Here is a 16,959-nt window from a genome sequence, read left to right on the forward strand (position 1 = left end):
TAGAAAAGCAGCTAGCCGCGTGGCATGAGGATGAGCGTTACCGCACTCTGGGGCGCAGAGAGCTTGGAGCGAGCATTTGCTACCATAGTTCAGATGTAATGCAAGTATAATTTACTGCAGTTAGCAGTGACAGGAATGATGACGCATTGGCGTTTCGAGTATGCGTATTCCTTTTGGCGCAGTTGTATCTAACGTGCATGTTGCATCACGTCCAGGTGCCGAGCGTGGGCGCAGTTTTGCCGCAACGTTAGCCTGGAGAAGAAGGCGCCGTCGCAGCTACGAGAACTCAGGATTGCTCGAGGCACTTCGAACCATCTGTGTATCTGCCATCAGGAAGGCTGCGACACGATGCTTTGCCTACTCGAGCAAGCATTGCCGGTAATTTTTGTTATCAAACTTTTAAGGCATCTATATATATATATATATATATATATATATATATATATATATATATATATATATATATATATATATATATATATATATATATATATATATATATATATATATATTATTCGTTTTACGTCTCTTGTATGCACTGTACACTGTATCTGAGGTTCGTGACAAATGTCCAACATAGCATAGAATTAGGTTTGTGCTTGTGGTAAGCTAATGGCACAAGCTTAGTAGGAAGGGTGCTCAAGCGAATTTCTAGGCACGGGTGCGGAAAAAGTACACTGACGGTGTGAATACTCTTGCCTGATATTTCCGGTAAAAAAAAAGGATAACGGAAGTGGGATATTCGGTAGTCTGGTATGGCAAAGGGCTCCAAAGGATCTTAACGTGAGTCTGTCAGCCTTCCGGTTCAGGCTGTTTGATGCCGCTAGCCACTTCAGCAACGGAAACCAGGCGACTCTACATGTTTTGCAGCAAGTGGGAGTTGAATCTTTCATATTCACCGTGAAACCTTGTCTCATGAACGGTCCCTGTCGTGTCCAGAGGGCATTCTCGTCCTTCCTTTGATAGCTCAAAAGAAGTGAGGGGAAAAAAAGGGTGAGCCTTCCTAAATGTTTGATGAATTTTAGTACTCCAGAACTTTGCTTTCTTGTATGCAGAGCTTCTTTTTTCATCTTCAGTCTTATCAGGATGCAATCTTATGCCGACTTGGGCAAGGTACGCTTGGTGAAAAGCTTCTCGAGATATTGTGTGCTCATGTGTTATGTATCAAAGCATGCACTGAACGGTTATAGAAATGCACTAATAATTGTTTGTGTTGTTGCCTTTTACCTCAATATTCATGCTAGCGAAAGCCAATGTTTGTACAGGTTTTTATTTTTTGCGATAATTGCTTACGAATTCATTCTTGTTGCATCTCATTGCGTAGGCCATAGGCTGACCTGCATAAATCTGTAAACAATATGGGGCACATTACTTGATTTGCGAGCTATCGTTGTTTGTGTGATAGGCGAATTTCGCACTCTTCAAAGTGAAACATAGCATATGAAAATTGCAAATGATTTACTGGTGCTCCACAGCTGCTGATGACATCAAACTAATGTGCCTAACGATTAAGTGTGGTAAACAGAATTTTATTTCATTGGATAAGCATTTTTCTTTCTTGAGTGATGACAATGTGAACCGCATGCTGTGGAAGCTATAGTTCTTTGGAAATTATTTACTATAAAGGTACTGAATTCTCTTTTCTCTCCGCAATAATGTTGCCATTTCAGACACCTCAAGCGAATGCAGCAGCGACATGGACTGTTCACAATCTGAGCGAAACTTCGGCATCAGTGCGCCGGGCTGGAGAACCAGGTGAGCAGGGTTGTATGCATAACTGACATAAATCTTTTGAACATGGTGACGACTGAAAGCTCATTGGACTGCTTCCTATGATAGCTGCTGTCTCCGGTGAACCTGTTTCCAAGGGGTACGTCCAGAGTCGGTCGTCCCAGTCGCTGCTACTCTTCCAAGAAGGTGATTGTTATTTCGTATCTGCTCGAACAGCCTGAGGAGGTATGGCTCAGAAATATGCTACAATTCCTTGTCTGTGCGCTGTGCAGATGCAGATGGTGCCAGCCCTACTGGTTCTACGCTGAACCAAGCTTGTTCCCACGCCAGTGGCTTCATAATGGTTCAGTGTAAGTGTTAATTCCGCCTTTGGCGCTTACTTATTATTTGTGCATTGTTGGGTTGCTGGCTTCCCTGTCAGAACTGTGCTGTCACTATATTTTGTTCTTTATATTCTGTGGGCGCAGCTGACCACACATATGCAGGACCAAGCACTGAAGCAAGCGCTTCATCTCTGGAACCTGGCACGGCAGGGGTGGCCGCAACACTGTCAGCGAGTGCTGATCTGTCACCAGGAGCTCCGTTCAGCAGTTCGCCTCTTTCTTATGAAGGTTAGCAATTTTACAACGCTTTCGCAATATTGCGCACTTTTTGGTGCTACAGGACTACATGCAGCTATGACTAAACCCGACGTAGCAACTTATTGCTCTTCCGTCGACTCTGTACGTTGCAGGATCTTTCACCAGCCCCATCAATGAAAGGCGGCCACTGCAAAAACTTCGAGCCAAGCTCAGGCAGCTGCGTAACCGCAACAAGAGGCTGCAAGGACTGCTGCTTCAACGCCGTCGCATGAAGACCACTGCAGAATTGGTAGATAGTCTGCGTGAGCATTTAACACCAGCTGTTGCTGCTTTTGTTGAAGCTCAGTTAAAGATGCACAATGTCAGCAGGTTTGGCCGTCGATGGTGCAGCCAAACAAAACCTTTGCTTTAGGTTTATACGTCCACAGCCCAAAAGGTTACAGATATTGCGGGAAACTCCTGAAACTTCCATCTGTTAGGTCACTGCAGCTGTGGCTTCCACGCGTACCATTGAGGGTTGGATTTTATCCTGAAGTTTTTGATTTGATCGAGAAACGGGCAGCGTCTTTTCCACGGCAAGACAGGGCTTGCACCATAATTTTTGATGAAATGCATGTTTCAAAGGAGCTGTCGTACAATCCAGTGCCGGACAGATTTGAAGGCCTTGAAGAGTACAGTGCAGCACAAGGTCCAAATCTTGCAAACAAGGGCTTGTGTTCATGGCCAAAGGAATATGTACGCCGTGGAAGCAGCCTCTTGGCTACTTCTTTGCAGATAAGGCAGCGCCTGCAACTGTTCTGTATGACCTCCTCTTCAAATGCCACAAAATGTTGGTTGGAGCTGGATTGCAGCCTGTGGCTGTGGTTTGTGATCAGGGGAACCAAAATGTTTCTCTGTTTTTGAAACTTGTGACCCCTGAAAAGCCGTACTTAAGTGTGAATGGTGAACCGCTTTTCTTTATTTTTGATCCACCGCATTTGCTCAAGTGCTTGCGCAATATGCTCTTCATGTATGACTTCAGGGTAGGCAGTGACACAATTAAAAGCTCGTACATACGACAGGCTTATGAGAAGGATCGAGAAATGCAAATTCGGTCCATCCCAAAGTTGAGTGCCCGGCACTTTAACTTTTGCTTCGAAGATGTCTGTGAAACTCGCAGCACAGGTATTCAGCAATTATTGCGCTGCTGCATTGTGCACATTGGTAACATTCCAACAGTTGCCATCAGAGGCTATCCACACAGCCAGATTTGTTGAGAGGATCGATAGACTCTTTGACAGTCTAAATACTTCACAGAAGCGGGGAAAGTCTCCGTATGCATCTGCAATTTGTGCAGGATCTGTGCATGAAGAGTTTTTGGAAGAGTGTATTGCAGTTTTCGAAAACATCGAAGTTCTAGGCTGTGCGCGGCAGCCTCTTTGCATCCGTGGCTTCTGCCAAACTATGAGGGCTGTGCTGCTGTTATGGAACCACCTGGCCTCTCGCTATGGTTTGACATACCTCCTTACCAGGCACCTGAAGCAGGATGCACTTGAAAACACCTTTGCTATTGTTAGGTCGAAATCTGGATCGAACAGCAACTCGTCTTGCCGGCAGTTTCAAGCAGCATTTAGGCATCTTTTAGTTAGCAACCTTTTCAAACTGTCGGAAAGCAGCAACTGTGCTTAAGACATGTCTAGCCTTCTAGCCACTCTCCCAGTTTGTTTATCTAAGTCTGCCCCTTCTCTCTGTACAGCTGCCACATCCTTGCCAGTTGCAGTAGAAGTTTTGGCATATGATTATCAGTCTCCAATACTAGAGAACAACATTGTCTATTTTGCTGGCTGGCTTGCCTACAAGTTTATGAATGATCACAGGTGTGTTACAGGGCCACATACGTGCGACGTGAGGCTAGAAAATGCCGCCTTTGCCGATCAGAGCCAAGTTCTCTTGTACTTAAGTGTCAGAAATCCTGGAGAAGGTGACTTTGGGAGCCTGTCAGTTCCTACACCCTCGTTTGTAGCTTTCATCAATGCTTGCGAGCAGGTTTTTGTCGCATCTAGTTCCAATATTGTGGGAAAAGAACAAGTAGGGCATGATCTGTGCATGTTGCTTCATGCGAAGGTAGAAAAATCGCTGACTGTGTGTGGTGATGACGTTTATGATGGTTTGTTTGCCCTGTTCGTCAGGGTGAGGCTGCATTGGCTTGCACGCAGAAAAAATCTTGAACTGCACAGTCAAACTACTAAACGGAAAGCAACGAAGCAAGCACTGAGGCTAAGCAAATGAAAAGGATGCAATTCCCGAGCTGTTGGCTGAATATTTTGTGAAGTTGCAGGCTATTATGCAGCCTGTGCAGCAAATCAGCTTAGTCTGGTTTAACGGTTGCAAAGGGTTTTTTTCTGGTTCACGGCCTGGTTTTATTCTTTTATTTTTTACTTGTGTATTTTGATTTGCTAGGATGTGACGTGGTTGCTCACAGGGGCAATGGTTTAACAATGTAGCATCTTTCATCGTTCATTCCACTATGTCACTCTTTTAGGGTACTTTTATGCCATGTACAGCCTGTTCAAGTGTCACCTATGTACTTGTGCAATATTGTCAGATAAAACGCCATACCGATAAAGCGAATGCCTCTGAAAGGAGACTTTCTAGGCAATGGATTAACCTAGTTTCCGTGGCGCTGGGATTAATTTTTCCACCTGCTCGCCCCCCCTGCAGTTCCGTGCTGGCAGGTATAATGAAATCAACCATTGTCATCATAACTACCACTCGGCACCACTGGCTACCAGGCCACCTTTTAGCAGGCTAGTTGCATCTCAGAGTTTTTAGTAGGATCTTTGTCAGCGCAACGAACAGAACAGCGCTGGACTTTTATCTGGCTATATTGTAGCGTACAGTACACTGATTACATGCTTTACTGCCCCGCGAATGCCCTTGCACTTCACTGTACGCTGTACTTCATGTGTACTTTTGTTGACGTAAAATTACTTCAAATTGATCCGGCTAACGACTAGCAGTACTCTGGAGATGGTACGCTCAATGTATGGTATTTGCTCCTACGTTGAGCACGTTTGAGGGTGCTAAAGCTGGCTTTAACATTGCCTTGCAGATGTAAACGCACCTGCTATATTCTTTCAGCTGAAGAAATTAAATGTGAAGAATAATCCCAGTGTGCTCTATGGTCTGTGTTGATGCGCCTACTTATGTCATGTTATGTTTGCTTCAATTGAAGCTGTCGTAGTATTGTTTTCTATACTTTTCAATTTCCTAACTGACAACATTCGTGGCACTTCAGGGCTTTTTCCTATCTGCACTGTGACTATTGAGATGATTAGCCAACTTAAACAATACTGCTTGTGCTGCCTGTGACATGTATTTTTTGTTTGTGTGCCAACGGTGTGCTTTGTGACTGTATTTGTTTGGTTGCTGCAATAAACAATGAATATGAAACTATGAAAACCATACTTGCCGTACACTCTATTGCGAACTGTGCACTTGAGCCAGTGCTTTGTGCATCATACCTTGCATCATACCTTGCTGTACTCAAAAGCTCTCAAAAGTACTAGCACCAGTATTTGCACTACGAATCATGCATGCTTCGCCAGTGTCTGGAAGTGTTGCTGCCTTTCTATGCTGCCCTCCTTTACCAGTCACTTTCATTGCGTTCCCAATTGCACATTAACAAGGCCATAACTAGCAGGAACTCGAGCACATTTGACTGGCAAAGGTTGGGGCGCGCTGAAAGGCAGCAACCTTCGAGAGGTACGGGCTCGAAAACGCGGATTCTACAGAAAGACCGCTTTATAATTCGCGCCAAAAGCATACGTATGTGTGACGTCATTCTACGTCAGGTTTGCGTAGTTTGCCCCCCAAAATCCAGGGGGCGCTGGAGTGCCCACGAGCCGCCATTTTTTGGACCAATGGGCGTCTATGGAGCCTTCGCTACCAGTGTACATCTACCTTGGAAAGACAACAATGGGGGCACGGCAGGACAACAATACCGCGGCAGTCACTACGAAATGTACTGGTATGACTACCAACCTGCAGTACGATGAACGGTGTTCCCGTTAGCAACATGGTCGATCCGAGTCTGCCGTGCCCACTGAAGCTGTATTCCTGCGTGGCTTCTTTTATAGCTGTTGGCTCCGATGACGTCACAGTGCGATGCATGAACGTTGACGCTGGAAGAACACGCATGTCCAGAAAAGTGTCATCAAGTGACGACAGCAAGATGTGTGCGTTTTCGATGAGGGTTCGATTTCCATCGCAGCAGCAAGCGCCATGGGGCCACACGAGTCCAGTTGTTCGCAATGCAGCGGAACCCAGGATAACCTGCAGTACAAAGAACGGTGTTCCCGTTAGCAACATTGTCGATCCGAGTCCGCCGTGGCCCGCTGTAATGTGATACCTGCGGTGGTCGTAGTTTAATTTGTAGAGCACCGGACGCGAATTTCAGAGGTCGTTGTTATATTCTCACCGGCGGCATGTGGTAGTTTTTCTTCTCTTTTCTAATCAGATATGTTTAAAATAATTGCCATATTAATGTGCCAGTCAGGAGCAACGCAAATTTTAAAAAAAATTCTCTTATGCTTCTTGGTTTCGGTGGCTGATGGATTACGTCACATATGTCATATCGAGCCTCTCTCTTGTCTGCTCAATAGACTGCATTTATATATGTCACAGAAAACTGATGCTCTTATGTAGTATACCTCAGAAACCAGTTGACCAGTTTTACTTGACACCTGGAAATTATTCCTAAAGAACATTTTCGAGCACTGTACTGTCTGAAACATAAAACAGCTCTCAAGTTGTGTTCTATGGGTCGAGGCGCTCCAGCTACTCTGGAAAGCCAACACAGACATCAGATATTTGTGTGTTTCATGGCACATGTTTCAAGGCAGTAACGTTTCACAAAGCGGCTGCTTTTAATTGATCTCGTACCTTTTTTAAAGTTTTCTCTGTACAGAGTGTGATAGCGTTGAACGAGTGCAATAAGCGCTCACTAGATGTTCGAAGCTATTGTTTTTCGGTTTTGTAATGCCTAATATTAAAGCTGTACAATAAAACGGCACAAGCACTGTCCTCTATGTGCCTCCTGTACATGATGCAACGTTTTTTGTCCCTTTCGCTGCAGAGCTGTTTTAACAGTCATACCCATAGGCGCCCGCTATTGCAACCCATTTACGTTGAATATTAAGGCATACAGGCTCAGGACCTTGTTAACAGCGAAGGATGCCAAAAGCCTCTTGCGGTAAATTAGCATGCGGTCGTTACAGCCCACCGATGTGTGAACGTCCATATAATACGCGCGTAATACACAAGATAATGCCCTAGCATCTGAAATTCTTCTCTTGAAGAATATTGCTTTTTCCCCTGTGGTGACAATTTAGCTTAGACCTCTTCGAGTCTCAGTAGGAAACGGGAAGAAATGTGACAATGTTCGAGTTGTTCTAAATCATAAAATAGTATGATTAGGAAAAAAACACTACATATGGGAGAAATGCGGCATAACGCACAAGAATCCGTTATGGCATGCTGCAATACAGCTGAGATAAAATTCAAAAGTCCACTACATACAGAGACAAAGTAATTAGCATAGCCGCTGGCTCTTATATACTCACGCAGTCTTAGAAACGTCACCTAACCCGGTGCTTCACGCCTGATGTCTTGACCTCCAAGTGACGTACACTTTAAGAAAATCGATAAATGTTTTAAAATTTTACAGCGGTTTATAGCTTTGGCACAATGAGCACTCATTGACAAGAAATTCTGCAGTTTTCTTAGAGTAATCCAGAAGCGCGAAATTCTCGGCGAGTTGATTATTCATCTTGTACCAGAGAAAACGAAGACGCAGGTCAAGAAGAAGGCACGCACACACACACACACTGTGGCTGGTAAGAGTGAGTATGCTAAATGGGCACAATTTGTGGATTATATTTATTATAAATCACATAAGAATGAGAAACTGATTCCCAATTCTTGCAGCTCTGCCGAACACAACAAAAGGCCCTCTTTTTGTGTTTTTAACCGGGAACACAGTACAATTAAGCGCCAATGATGTCATCATCATCAAGCACCAGAAGAAATAAACAATGACACTGGCGTTTAATCCAAAGTGCGAAGTTGTAGTTATAATTGAAATAGAGCATTTGCGCCTTATGGCGCCCCACCCATCTCTATCTTTACAATCACTATTTTCGAACGGTCACATGCACAGCCACTTGCGGTGCATTATTGCCCTTTTTAGAGCCAACTTTTGTAAATGCATACCAATCCCAACCAGCAACCGAAACGGACTACTGACGAAATCGACGACAGCGAAAATCTCATGTGAATGAAACGTTAAGTACCTACAAAAAAGTTAGTTCCCGTGAAAACTTGCCGAGCGCCGAGAATAAACAACTGGTTTAAGTGAAATGAGCTATATATTCAAATTAGATAAGATATGGGGCTGCAAATGAATTGATGGGCTTTCACAATGTGGCATGACGTCTTCTTGGCAGCATAAAACATTCTGAATTTATGAAACCAAACTTAAGTCCACTAGATGCAACCTGCGGTTTACATGAAGTTTTGAAAATGTAGAACTCAAAAACTGGCAGTCATACTGGTGATATGTCTCTGTAAGTTGGAGAGATTTAACATTTGCGTAGAGTGTGGCCCTAATACTATACTTTATTTATTTATCATACCCTCAGGGTACACAGTACATTTCAGATAAGAAAGGCGGTTTACAACAATGAAAAACGACAAAACACACTCTATGCAAGAAGAACAAGTACCTGCGACGAAGAGAAATAACGCTAATAGTCTTCTTAAAACAAAATAATCAAACTTTAAATGAACAGTAGAAATAACAATAGGCGGTGAATCGAAATATCGCAATAAATCAAGCAATGGATAAAATACAAATGAGGCAATTAGGTAATCAGAGTGCTCAGGACATTTTAAATTGAATGGAATCATTGACTCTTGTTAACGATGCGGGTAGCGAATTTCATTCTTTACAGGTTCGCGGTAATTACGTATTACAGTGGGGTACTGTGACATTTAGCCTGTGGTTAAGGCGCTAGAAATAAATGGTACTGGTTGAACGCATTCGGAGCGAAGTTGGGAGTTATAGTAGGAAATCTTATGGAATAGGCAAAGGCAGCTGTACTTTCGGCGGGTAGCTAAATAAATCGAGGAAATATTAAGGAATTGGCAAAGGCAGCTGTACTTTCGGCGGGTAGCTAAATGAATCGAGCTGCACATCAGTGAAAATTTTATCTGTCCAGATTCCCATACAGATGTAGCGTATTCAATTTTTGGTCGCGTGTAATTGTTTATACTAATCATTTTAGTGAAGACGAGGAAGATAGAAGATTCTTCGGAGGTTACAAAATGTTTTGTTTGCTTTAGATGCATGGTATGTGTTCTTATGCAATATCCAGGACAGAGAGCTAGTTATTTGAACACCGAGGTATTGGTACGCTGATAATTTTAAGGAGATGACTAAGTAGTAAATAAGATGAAAATGCTGCATTCGTCCGAGAAACTCTCATATATTTGCATTTTTTAATTCTTAGTTCGATTTGCCAGATGTGACAAAAGTGATGTATGTTATTGAGACTGCCCTGGGCAAAATGGATAGAAGAATGATGTTATATTACGGTATATCATGGAGACGTCAGAAAATAAACAAATGCTGAAGGTAACGGCACTACGTAAGTCATTTATATAAATTAGGAATTGTAGGGTGCCAAGGACTCAACCCTAGAGCTAACTAGTGCTGCCAAAGAGTTAGTTTCATGAGCCTTTACGATCTGAACACGATAAAAGAGAAACGCACGAGTCCTGTTAAATACTGCAAGGTCAGTTTTTTGCATGCTTAGTTTATATTAAAGCAATGAGTGGCTATCTTTAGCGAAAGGTTTAGCAAAGTCAAGAAATATGCTGTCTGTTGAAAACAAGTGTCCAAGTAGGGGTGCAAGTCGTTAGAAACGAAAGTAATTGAGTGCCATAAGAGAAAAACTGTCAAGAAGCCGTGCTGAGAGAGGTAAGGAAATATCTTCAAGGAAAATAATATCTTCATCTTGCATTTAAGATGAGTAAATATTATATGTTGTGTTGTTTTCCGAAAGTGTAAGACGGGGGTTTATTAAAATTAAGTGGGAGGACGGTAGTAGCAGTGAAAACAGTCCGAGGTCACCAAGGCCGAACACAGACGTTCGAGGGGATAGAAATATGGCTGAAGCGCAAGGCAATCTTCGTTTTTTCCACGAGTGTGCTCTTCTTCCTTATAATCGCTCCCGGGAAGAAGAACAGCCATCCTGGCGACTTACGGCGATGGTAAGATGGCGGGGTTGTAGTAAGGCTTGAGGCGCTGGACGTTAACTGTCTCACGGCCGCTGCGGAGAGGATCGGAAGACGGCACGAGAGGTTCGACGATATAATTAACGGGAGATGCGCGCTCCAGGACTCTGTAGGGGTCGTGATACTTGGCGAAAAGTTTCGAGGACAGTCCAGAAGTACTGGACGGCATCGAGAGCCAGGCAAGGGTGCCAGGAGAGAAGTGCGATGTGGTGTGAGCGTTGTCGTGGCGGAGTTTCTGGCGATACTAGGTGTCAGTCGTGAGTGAGCAGACGACTTGGCGACAATCTTAAGCGTGTTGCGCGGCTTCGGAAACAGGGTTATATACGGAAGCGTCAGGCTGGTAATGCAGAATGGTATCTATTGTAGCCGGCGGATGACGACCGTAAGAAAGAAACGAAAGAAGCCAGTAGGGGGGGGGGGGGGGTGACTGGACTGCCGAGCATTATTGTATGCATAAGTCATATAAGGAAGGATGAGATCCCAATTCGAGTGTTTGGATGCGACATACGGAGAGCATGATAAGTCATATAAGGAAGGATGAGATCCCAATTCGAGTGTTTGGATGCGACATACGGAGAGCATGTCTCCGTGGGTGCGACTAAGTCGCTCGGTAGGGCCCTTCGTCTGCGGATGACAGGCGGAGGTTCCGAGGAATTATGTCGCACTGGCTGAGAAGGGCTTTGACGAAATCGAACAAAAAAGCGCGTCCGCGGTCGCTAAGCAGTTCACGAGGTGCACCGTGACGAAGGACGAAATGCTGCACAAAGAAAAAGGCGAGGTCTGTCGCTGTGACAGACGGCAGTTTCGGCATACCTTCTCAGATAATCAACCGTAACGATAGCCCAACGGTTGCCGTCCGCAGTGTACAGAAGCGGGTTTAGAAACCAATGCCGATGCGGTCGAAAGGGCGTGGTGGGCAAGGGAACGGCTGGGGGACAACTCTCCACCAGAACGATGAGCAGAGATCTCTTACGACGTTGGCAGGCGATGTAGGAGCACACGTCTTTGAGTACGATGGTGTACATGCCGCGCTAGTAGTAGCGCCGCCGCCGGGTGCGGGTGTCTGTCTTGAAAGCTCCCGCGTGACCGCGTTGTGGGTCAGCGTGGAAATAGGCGCATATTTACGTGCGCAAGTAGCGAGAAATAACGAGCAACCACCTGCGGCCGTCTGAGCTGTAGTGCCGGCGATATAGAAGATTATGAGGAATCACGGGGTGGGAAGCATGGCGGCGGAGAACATGTGATGGAGAAGCAGCGGTGGGGTTGGAGAAAAAAGTCGCGAAGAGAAGTGATGCAGGGGTCGATACGTTGCACTGATGGCATGTCGTTGATGTGAAGCAACGGCAGGGAGGCGTCAGAGGTGGAAAGGCTTGTGATTTCGGCTGGAAGTGGGTAGCGAAACAGAGAATCAGCGTCTTGATGCTTTCAGCCGCAGCGATAGACCACGCGGATGTCATAATCCGGCGAACGAGGCGCGAGGTGCATGGCGAGGTGCTGTGTATCGTCGGTCCCCTCGCGGATGAGCAGAGGTGCGATGGGCTCCACACTGCCGAGGAACTCAAAGTAGGGCCGGAAAATGGGTTAGACACCAAAAGTATCGAGAGGCCAGCGGACACAGTCAGTAAGGTGCATGGCAGAGCAGATAAGCCTATACTTTTCTGCACACTTGCGGTGCAGAAAAGTATAGGCTGGAGTAAAGAAAACAGAGTCGTCGCTGAGAGTGTCGCAAGACAGGTGAAGAAGAACGCAAGAGCATGGGGAAGATCGATGTCTTCGGCGGCGAGGGTTTTAACACAGGCAACAGAATGAGTAGCGTCCGGCAAAGGATTGGCAGAAAATCGAACCCGACTTCCGCTCTAGCACAGTCGATGGTAGCGGGAGACGGGTTCTCTTCTGTGCCCAAGTCTTTGAAACTTCCATTCTAGCTCAGTAGATGATTGTCGACTCTTGCTGTGTGCGTGTCACGACGGGTGCGGGGCAGATTTCAAGTTACGGGTTTTCAACCTGAAGCCATCAAAACTTGCAAGTGTGCAAATTTCTTTTTGCACTACGCTTTTATAAACATCCCGCGCATCTGCTGCCGCAAATCACGTCAAAATCCAGCCGGACAGAGCGAGATACAGCTACTTTCTTTTCGCAGACAACCAAACAGTGGGCGCAGCCATACTACGCCTAATCATTTAGAAGAATCGCCCATTCACTCCTCCGAACTGACTCCCGAACCGAAAAACCTGCACCAAACTTACTAAAAGCTGCTCGGGACGTCAAGAGAAGAATCAATAGCATCCGGAGGGTACATTTCGATTAGAATCAACAAATCTGGCATCGCGCCGAGCGTAGCTTCCTTGGCCTGACCGGCAGCCATGTTGTAAACCAGAACCAAGCGGGGCTAAATCACGATAACTTCGTCCCCGCTAAACCTAGAAGAAAGTGGAACCACTCATTGTGCATAGAAAATAATCAGTATCAAGAATGTGGTGGCAAAGCAAAATTTCTACCTAGTAATATTCCTGGGATACCGTGAGGCAAGCGTAATACGCAAGCTTCTCCATATACGTAGTTTCCCGACCTAGTAACCCGGAATCCGACAAATCTAGCCGAAGAGGGAAAAGGTTGTTTTCTCGATGGAAAACTCAAAGCAAGGTCAACAACAGCCTCTTGTCGGTTTCAGAAAGCTGAATGTGACTAAAAGCATAGTGCAGTCGGACTCTGCCACAGACGCCGCAGATGAAGAGGAAACCAAGAAGAAGAAAGATAAAGAGAAATCTAAAGACCAAGAACGATAAGATTTCTTGAAAGCAATAGCAATTAATAGAAACAAGGAACAGAACTACGAGAAAGACAATGAGTTCCAGTCACGTACGAAAAGTGAACTAGGTCGATCAAGGCAATGGACAAACGACACACAGAGGGAGAAAAAACGAAACGCCGATATCGGAAAGAACACCACGTCGCTCTGACACGGAGCAAGAACAGGGTGCTGAAGATAGAGGAGAGTCGAGGAACGTTCTCAACAAGCTCACGAGCAGTGGCAAAACATTTTTCAAAGACTTGAAAAAGGTCTCAACATTCTGTGGAGGAAATGAAGCCACCGGGGAACATCTGGACGCCATTCAAACCGAGGCCGCAGAGTTGAAGACTCTCACGCCAACGAGCACATCAGTGGTCAGTTGGAAAAAGCCAGGGCCAAGCGACCAAGACCCATGTGGCGACATACGCCATTATCCTATAGCGACAAGACAAGCAACCCACAGACGACCGGGAATCAATCGTAGTACGTTTCAAGTTTCAAGTTTATTTTATTTACACCTTAGATGTGGGTTTATTTTATTTACATCATAGATGTAACGTCTGAGAAACTCAACCAAGAAGTCATTTCGAAGAAACTTAAGGAAGGGATTGATCCAATTCAGCTGAACCTAAAAGACATGTCATTGAAACAAGCGCGGGAGGGGATAGTCGTAACATCGACCAACCCCTCATCCCTCGAGATCGTCAGCAAGGAAATCCTACAGCAGAAAAGCCTCCACTAACTTCCACTAAAGATCCCGAAAGCTCGCCGGCTGGAGTAAAAAATCGATGGAATGGACGAAGAAAGGATTTCCACCCTGTCAGAAACACTCATCAATCAAAACAAATTGAGCTGCATTAAGGACGACATCCATTACAAGAAGAACCGAGAAGAAAGAACGCGAAATCGGTCAGTTTTGTTTCTGCAAAGAATTCTTGCCAGCAAGTAAAGGACCGTACTCATCTAATAGTCGGATGGACAAGATGTCCACTCTACCTGAGCATCAGGATTCCACGCGTCACTAAATGCCCGAGCTTTGACCATGCATCGTACTGGTGCAGAGCACCACTGCGATGCACTAACTGCGGTTGGCAAGAAGACCACGATGACAGATGCCACGAAGAAATTTCCTGCCTAATGTGCCGAAATGCTCGACTCCACGAAGACAGAACACGACATTCCGTAATGTCGCCATACTCCCCGTCCCTACGTTAAAGACGCGAAGATGAAATCGAAAAAAAAATAAAACTCACGCCTAAACCTTCCCAGAAAATGGAGGCCACAGCGGATAACCACATGCGGTCAGAACAAACTACTGCAACCGACACTTTCGTAGAAATACAAGCACATACTGCAACGAAAGAAAAACCCACTGGGAAGTGAACACAGTGATATATGAGACAGATACTGCGCCGTTTCCTTTCCCACCAAAAACCAATCATCATCATTAAACACAGTGGAAACATCGCACCAAGCATAACACCGCACACTCAAAAAGCAAAAAAGCTTTCACGCACAATAGCAAGGTAATCTCTCACACCTCGACACCTTGCAAATCATAACTTAGCGAGAACCTTAAGGCCAAGGAAGCATTACAGTACTTTCAAGCAGAGAGCGAACATGATATTTCAGTAACTGAAGAGCCATACCGCCTCAAACAAAGTCACACCTTTCGCAATGAAAAATAAAGTTATGGCGTAAAGCGATAACCTCAAGAGAGCAACAATATTTCATAACAAAAACAGAAACCTTTCTGTTATGAATTATAACATAATTCATAACAAAAACATGACTTTATTCAAAAACCATTCGCCGTCAAAAACACAACATTCGTCAAGAAATCAACGCACAAAGACCAACTCAACCACCAAAATACGTCACTTTACCTTATGTCGGAGGTGTCAGCGAAACCATCGCCCGAATCCTAAAAAAATTGAGTCTCCAGGTTGCGCACAAGCCCATAAACACTGTTGCGCTTTGCCTATTTGTTCCCAAAGACCGGCCGCCGAGAGAAAGAGCCCAAGGCATTGTCTACCAAATTCCATACACCAACTGCGCCGCAAGCTACATTGGCGAAACCAAAAATTTCAAAGAAAGAATCCGGCAACATAAAAACGACGTCCGCAAATTCGCAAGAGAGCGCAATCCAGTAGCCGAACATTCCGAGGACACCGACCATAGAATTAACTTTGAAGAAACCCGCATCCTTGGAACCGAAACAAATTACCACAAGAGGCTTCTTCTGGAATCCTGGCATATCCAAACCACCCCGAACAATATCAACCGCACAAAAGGAAACCTGCCCCCAGTATATGCCCAGGGACTTCGCTCTTCAACGCAACGAAAAAAAGTCGCCATTCAGCACCTCCCTGCAGTGCGCCAGCGTGACTAACAGCCTAAACCCCCTCCCCCCTTCCTCCCCCGCGCCTTTCGCGACAAAGCTGTCGTTCTTTTCACCCCCCTCCCCTCCATACTTAAAAGACGCTAGCTACTGCCCTCTGTCCCCTCTGATGAAGGAACCGAGTCGGCTTCGAAACGTTGGGTTAAAGTTAACATGTTTGGTTGGAGATGTGCAGTTTATTATAAATAAACGTATTTCCCACCTGAGTAGAAAACACAATCACAGTTGCTAGAATCTTGAAGGGCTGTAGAATTATATTAAAAAATCAACTTGTTTTGGGGGCCCATCGAGTACGTCGAGGTCACGAAGGGTTTTTAGTTCAAGCGTGTTAAAGGGGCTCCTAGTGAACGCGTTGTGGAATGTATGAGTAGGTAACGTATGTCTGTCATGCGCACGGGTGTTATAATATTAAAAACAAAAACAAACTAATGTGCTACTTAGGCGTCAGAAATTGCGTGCAATGAAAACACATTGTTATGGTGCTTCAGTATACTCAAACAAATGGTGTGTATGGGCACGAGTATTTAGTGGAATACTATTATCCCGTGCAGTGCAATCTAGATAGTGATTAGTGACTGGTAATCGGTAATTGTGATTGTAATCGATGACCACAATCGGTAATATGATTGTGGATCGGTATTTGGTGAGTAAGGATGAAGAAAATGAATAAAAATAAGAGAAAGGAAGAGAAGGGGCAATCGCGTCTTCTCTCAAGGCGAAGCTTAAGCGTCCTCGTAAGTTGTTTTAGTCATTGATCAAATAAGTACGGTGGACGTGGAGATTTCGGACGTGTTCAACCGGGGTGACTGACTCACCTGAGATTCCTTTCACTTTACCGTGTCTTCACAGGAGAGCTGAAGTGACTTGGCTTGCTGTAGATATAATAAATATGGACAACTAAGAGACGACCGTTGTAGACTACTATTCCCTCCGTGCTTTATAGCCAGTTGCATTGGGAACTGTAAGCCAAAATTCATCTTTGATGAAGCAGGTGAGTATGGTTGGAAGTGAAACGGAAACGCGTCGCATGTAATTTTTTGGGGGTTGCCTAATTAAGGGGATATGGTTAGAAGTGAACTTGTGTATGAGCCCGCGAAAAAGATAATGTTGCCTCTAAA

At 44.9% G+C, this 16,959-nt stretch overlaps 1 protein-coding gene across 1 annotated transcript; it reads left to right on the forward strand.

The window, feature by feature from the left end:
* The first annotated feature begins 1,572 nt into the window (after window positions 1-1,572).
* On the forward strand, window positions 1,573-16,704 carry LOC144123839 (uncharacterized). Its single transcript, XM_077656577.1, has 6 exons — window positions 1,573-1,755; window positions 1,840-1,917; window positions 2,004-2,081; window positions 2,199-2,342; window positions 2,465-2,533; window positions 16,691-16,704. Exons 1-6 carry the CDS (start codon window positions 1,656-1,658, stop codon window positions 16,702-16,704), a joined length of 483 nt encoding a protein of 160 aa, XP_077512703.1. The 5' UTR covers window positions 1,573-1,655.
* The last annotated feature ends 255 nt before the right edge of the window (window positions 16,705-16,959 follow it).

This window comes from Amblyomma americanum, chromosome 3, assembly GCF_052857255.1.
Source record: "Amblyomma americanum isolate KBUSLIRL-KWMA chromosome 3, ASM5285725v1, whole genome shotgun sequence".
Lineage (NCBI taxonomy): Eukaryota > Metazoa > Arthropoda > Arachnida > Ixodida > Ixodidae > Amblyomma > Amblyomma americanum.

Coding starts and splice junctions, on each gene's coding strand:
- LOC144123839 (XM_077656577.1), top strand. CDS start 1,656: ATGTTGCCATTTCAGACACCTCAAGCGAATGCAGCAGCGACATGGACT. Junction 1,756..1,839: donor GCGCCGGGCTGGAGAACCAG/GTGAGCAGGGTT, acceptor TTCCTATGATAG/CTGCTGTCTCCGGTGAACCT. Junction 2,082..2,198: donor TGGCTTCATAATGGTTCAGT/GTAAGTGTTAAT, acceptor CTGTGGGCGCAG/CTGACCACACATATGCAGGA.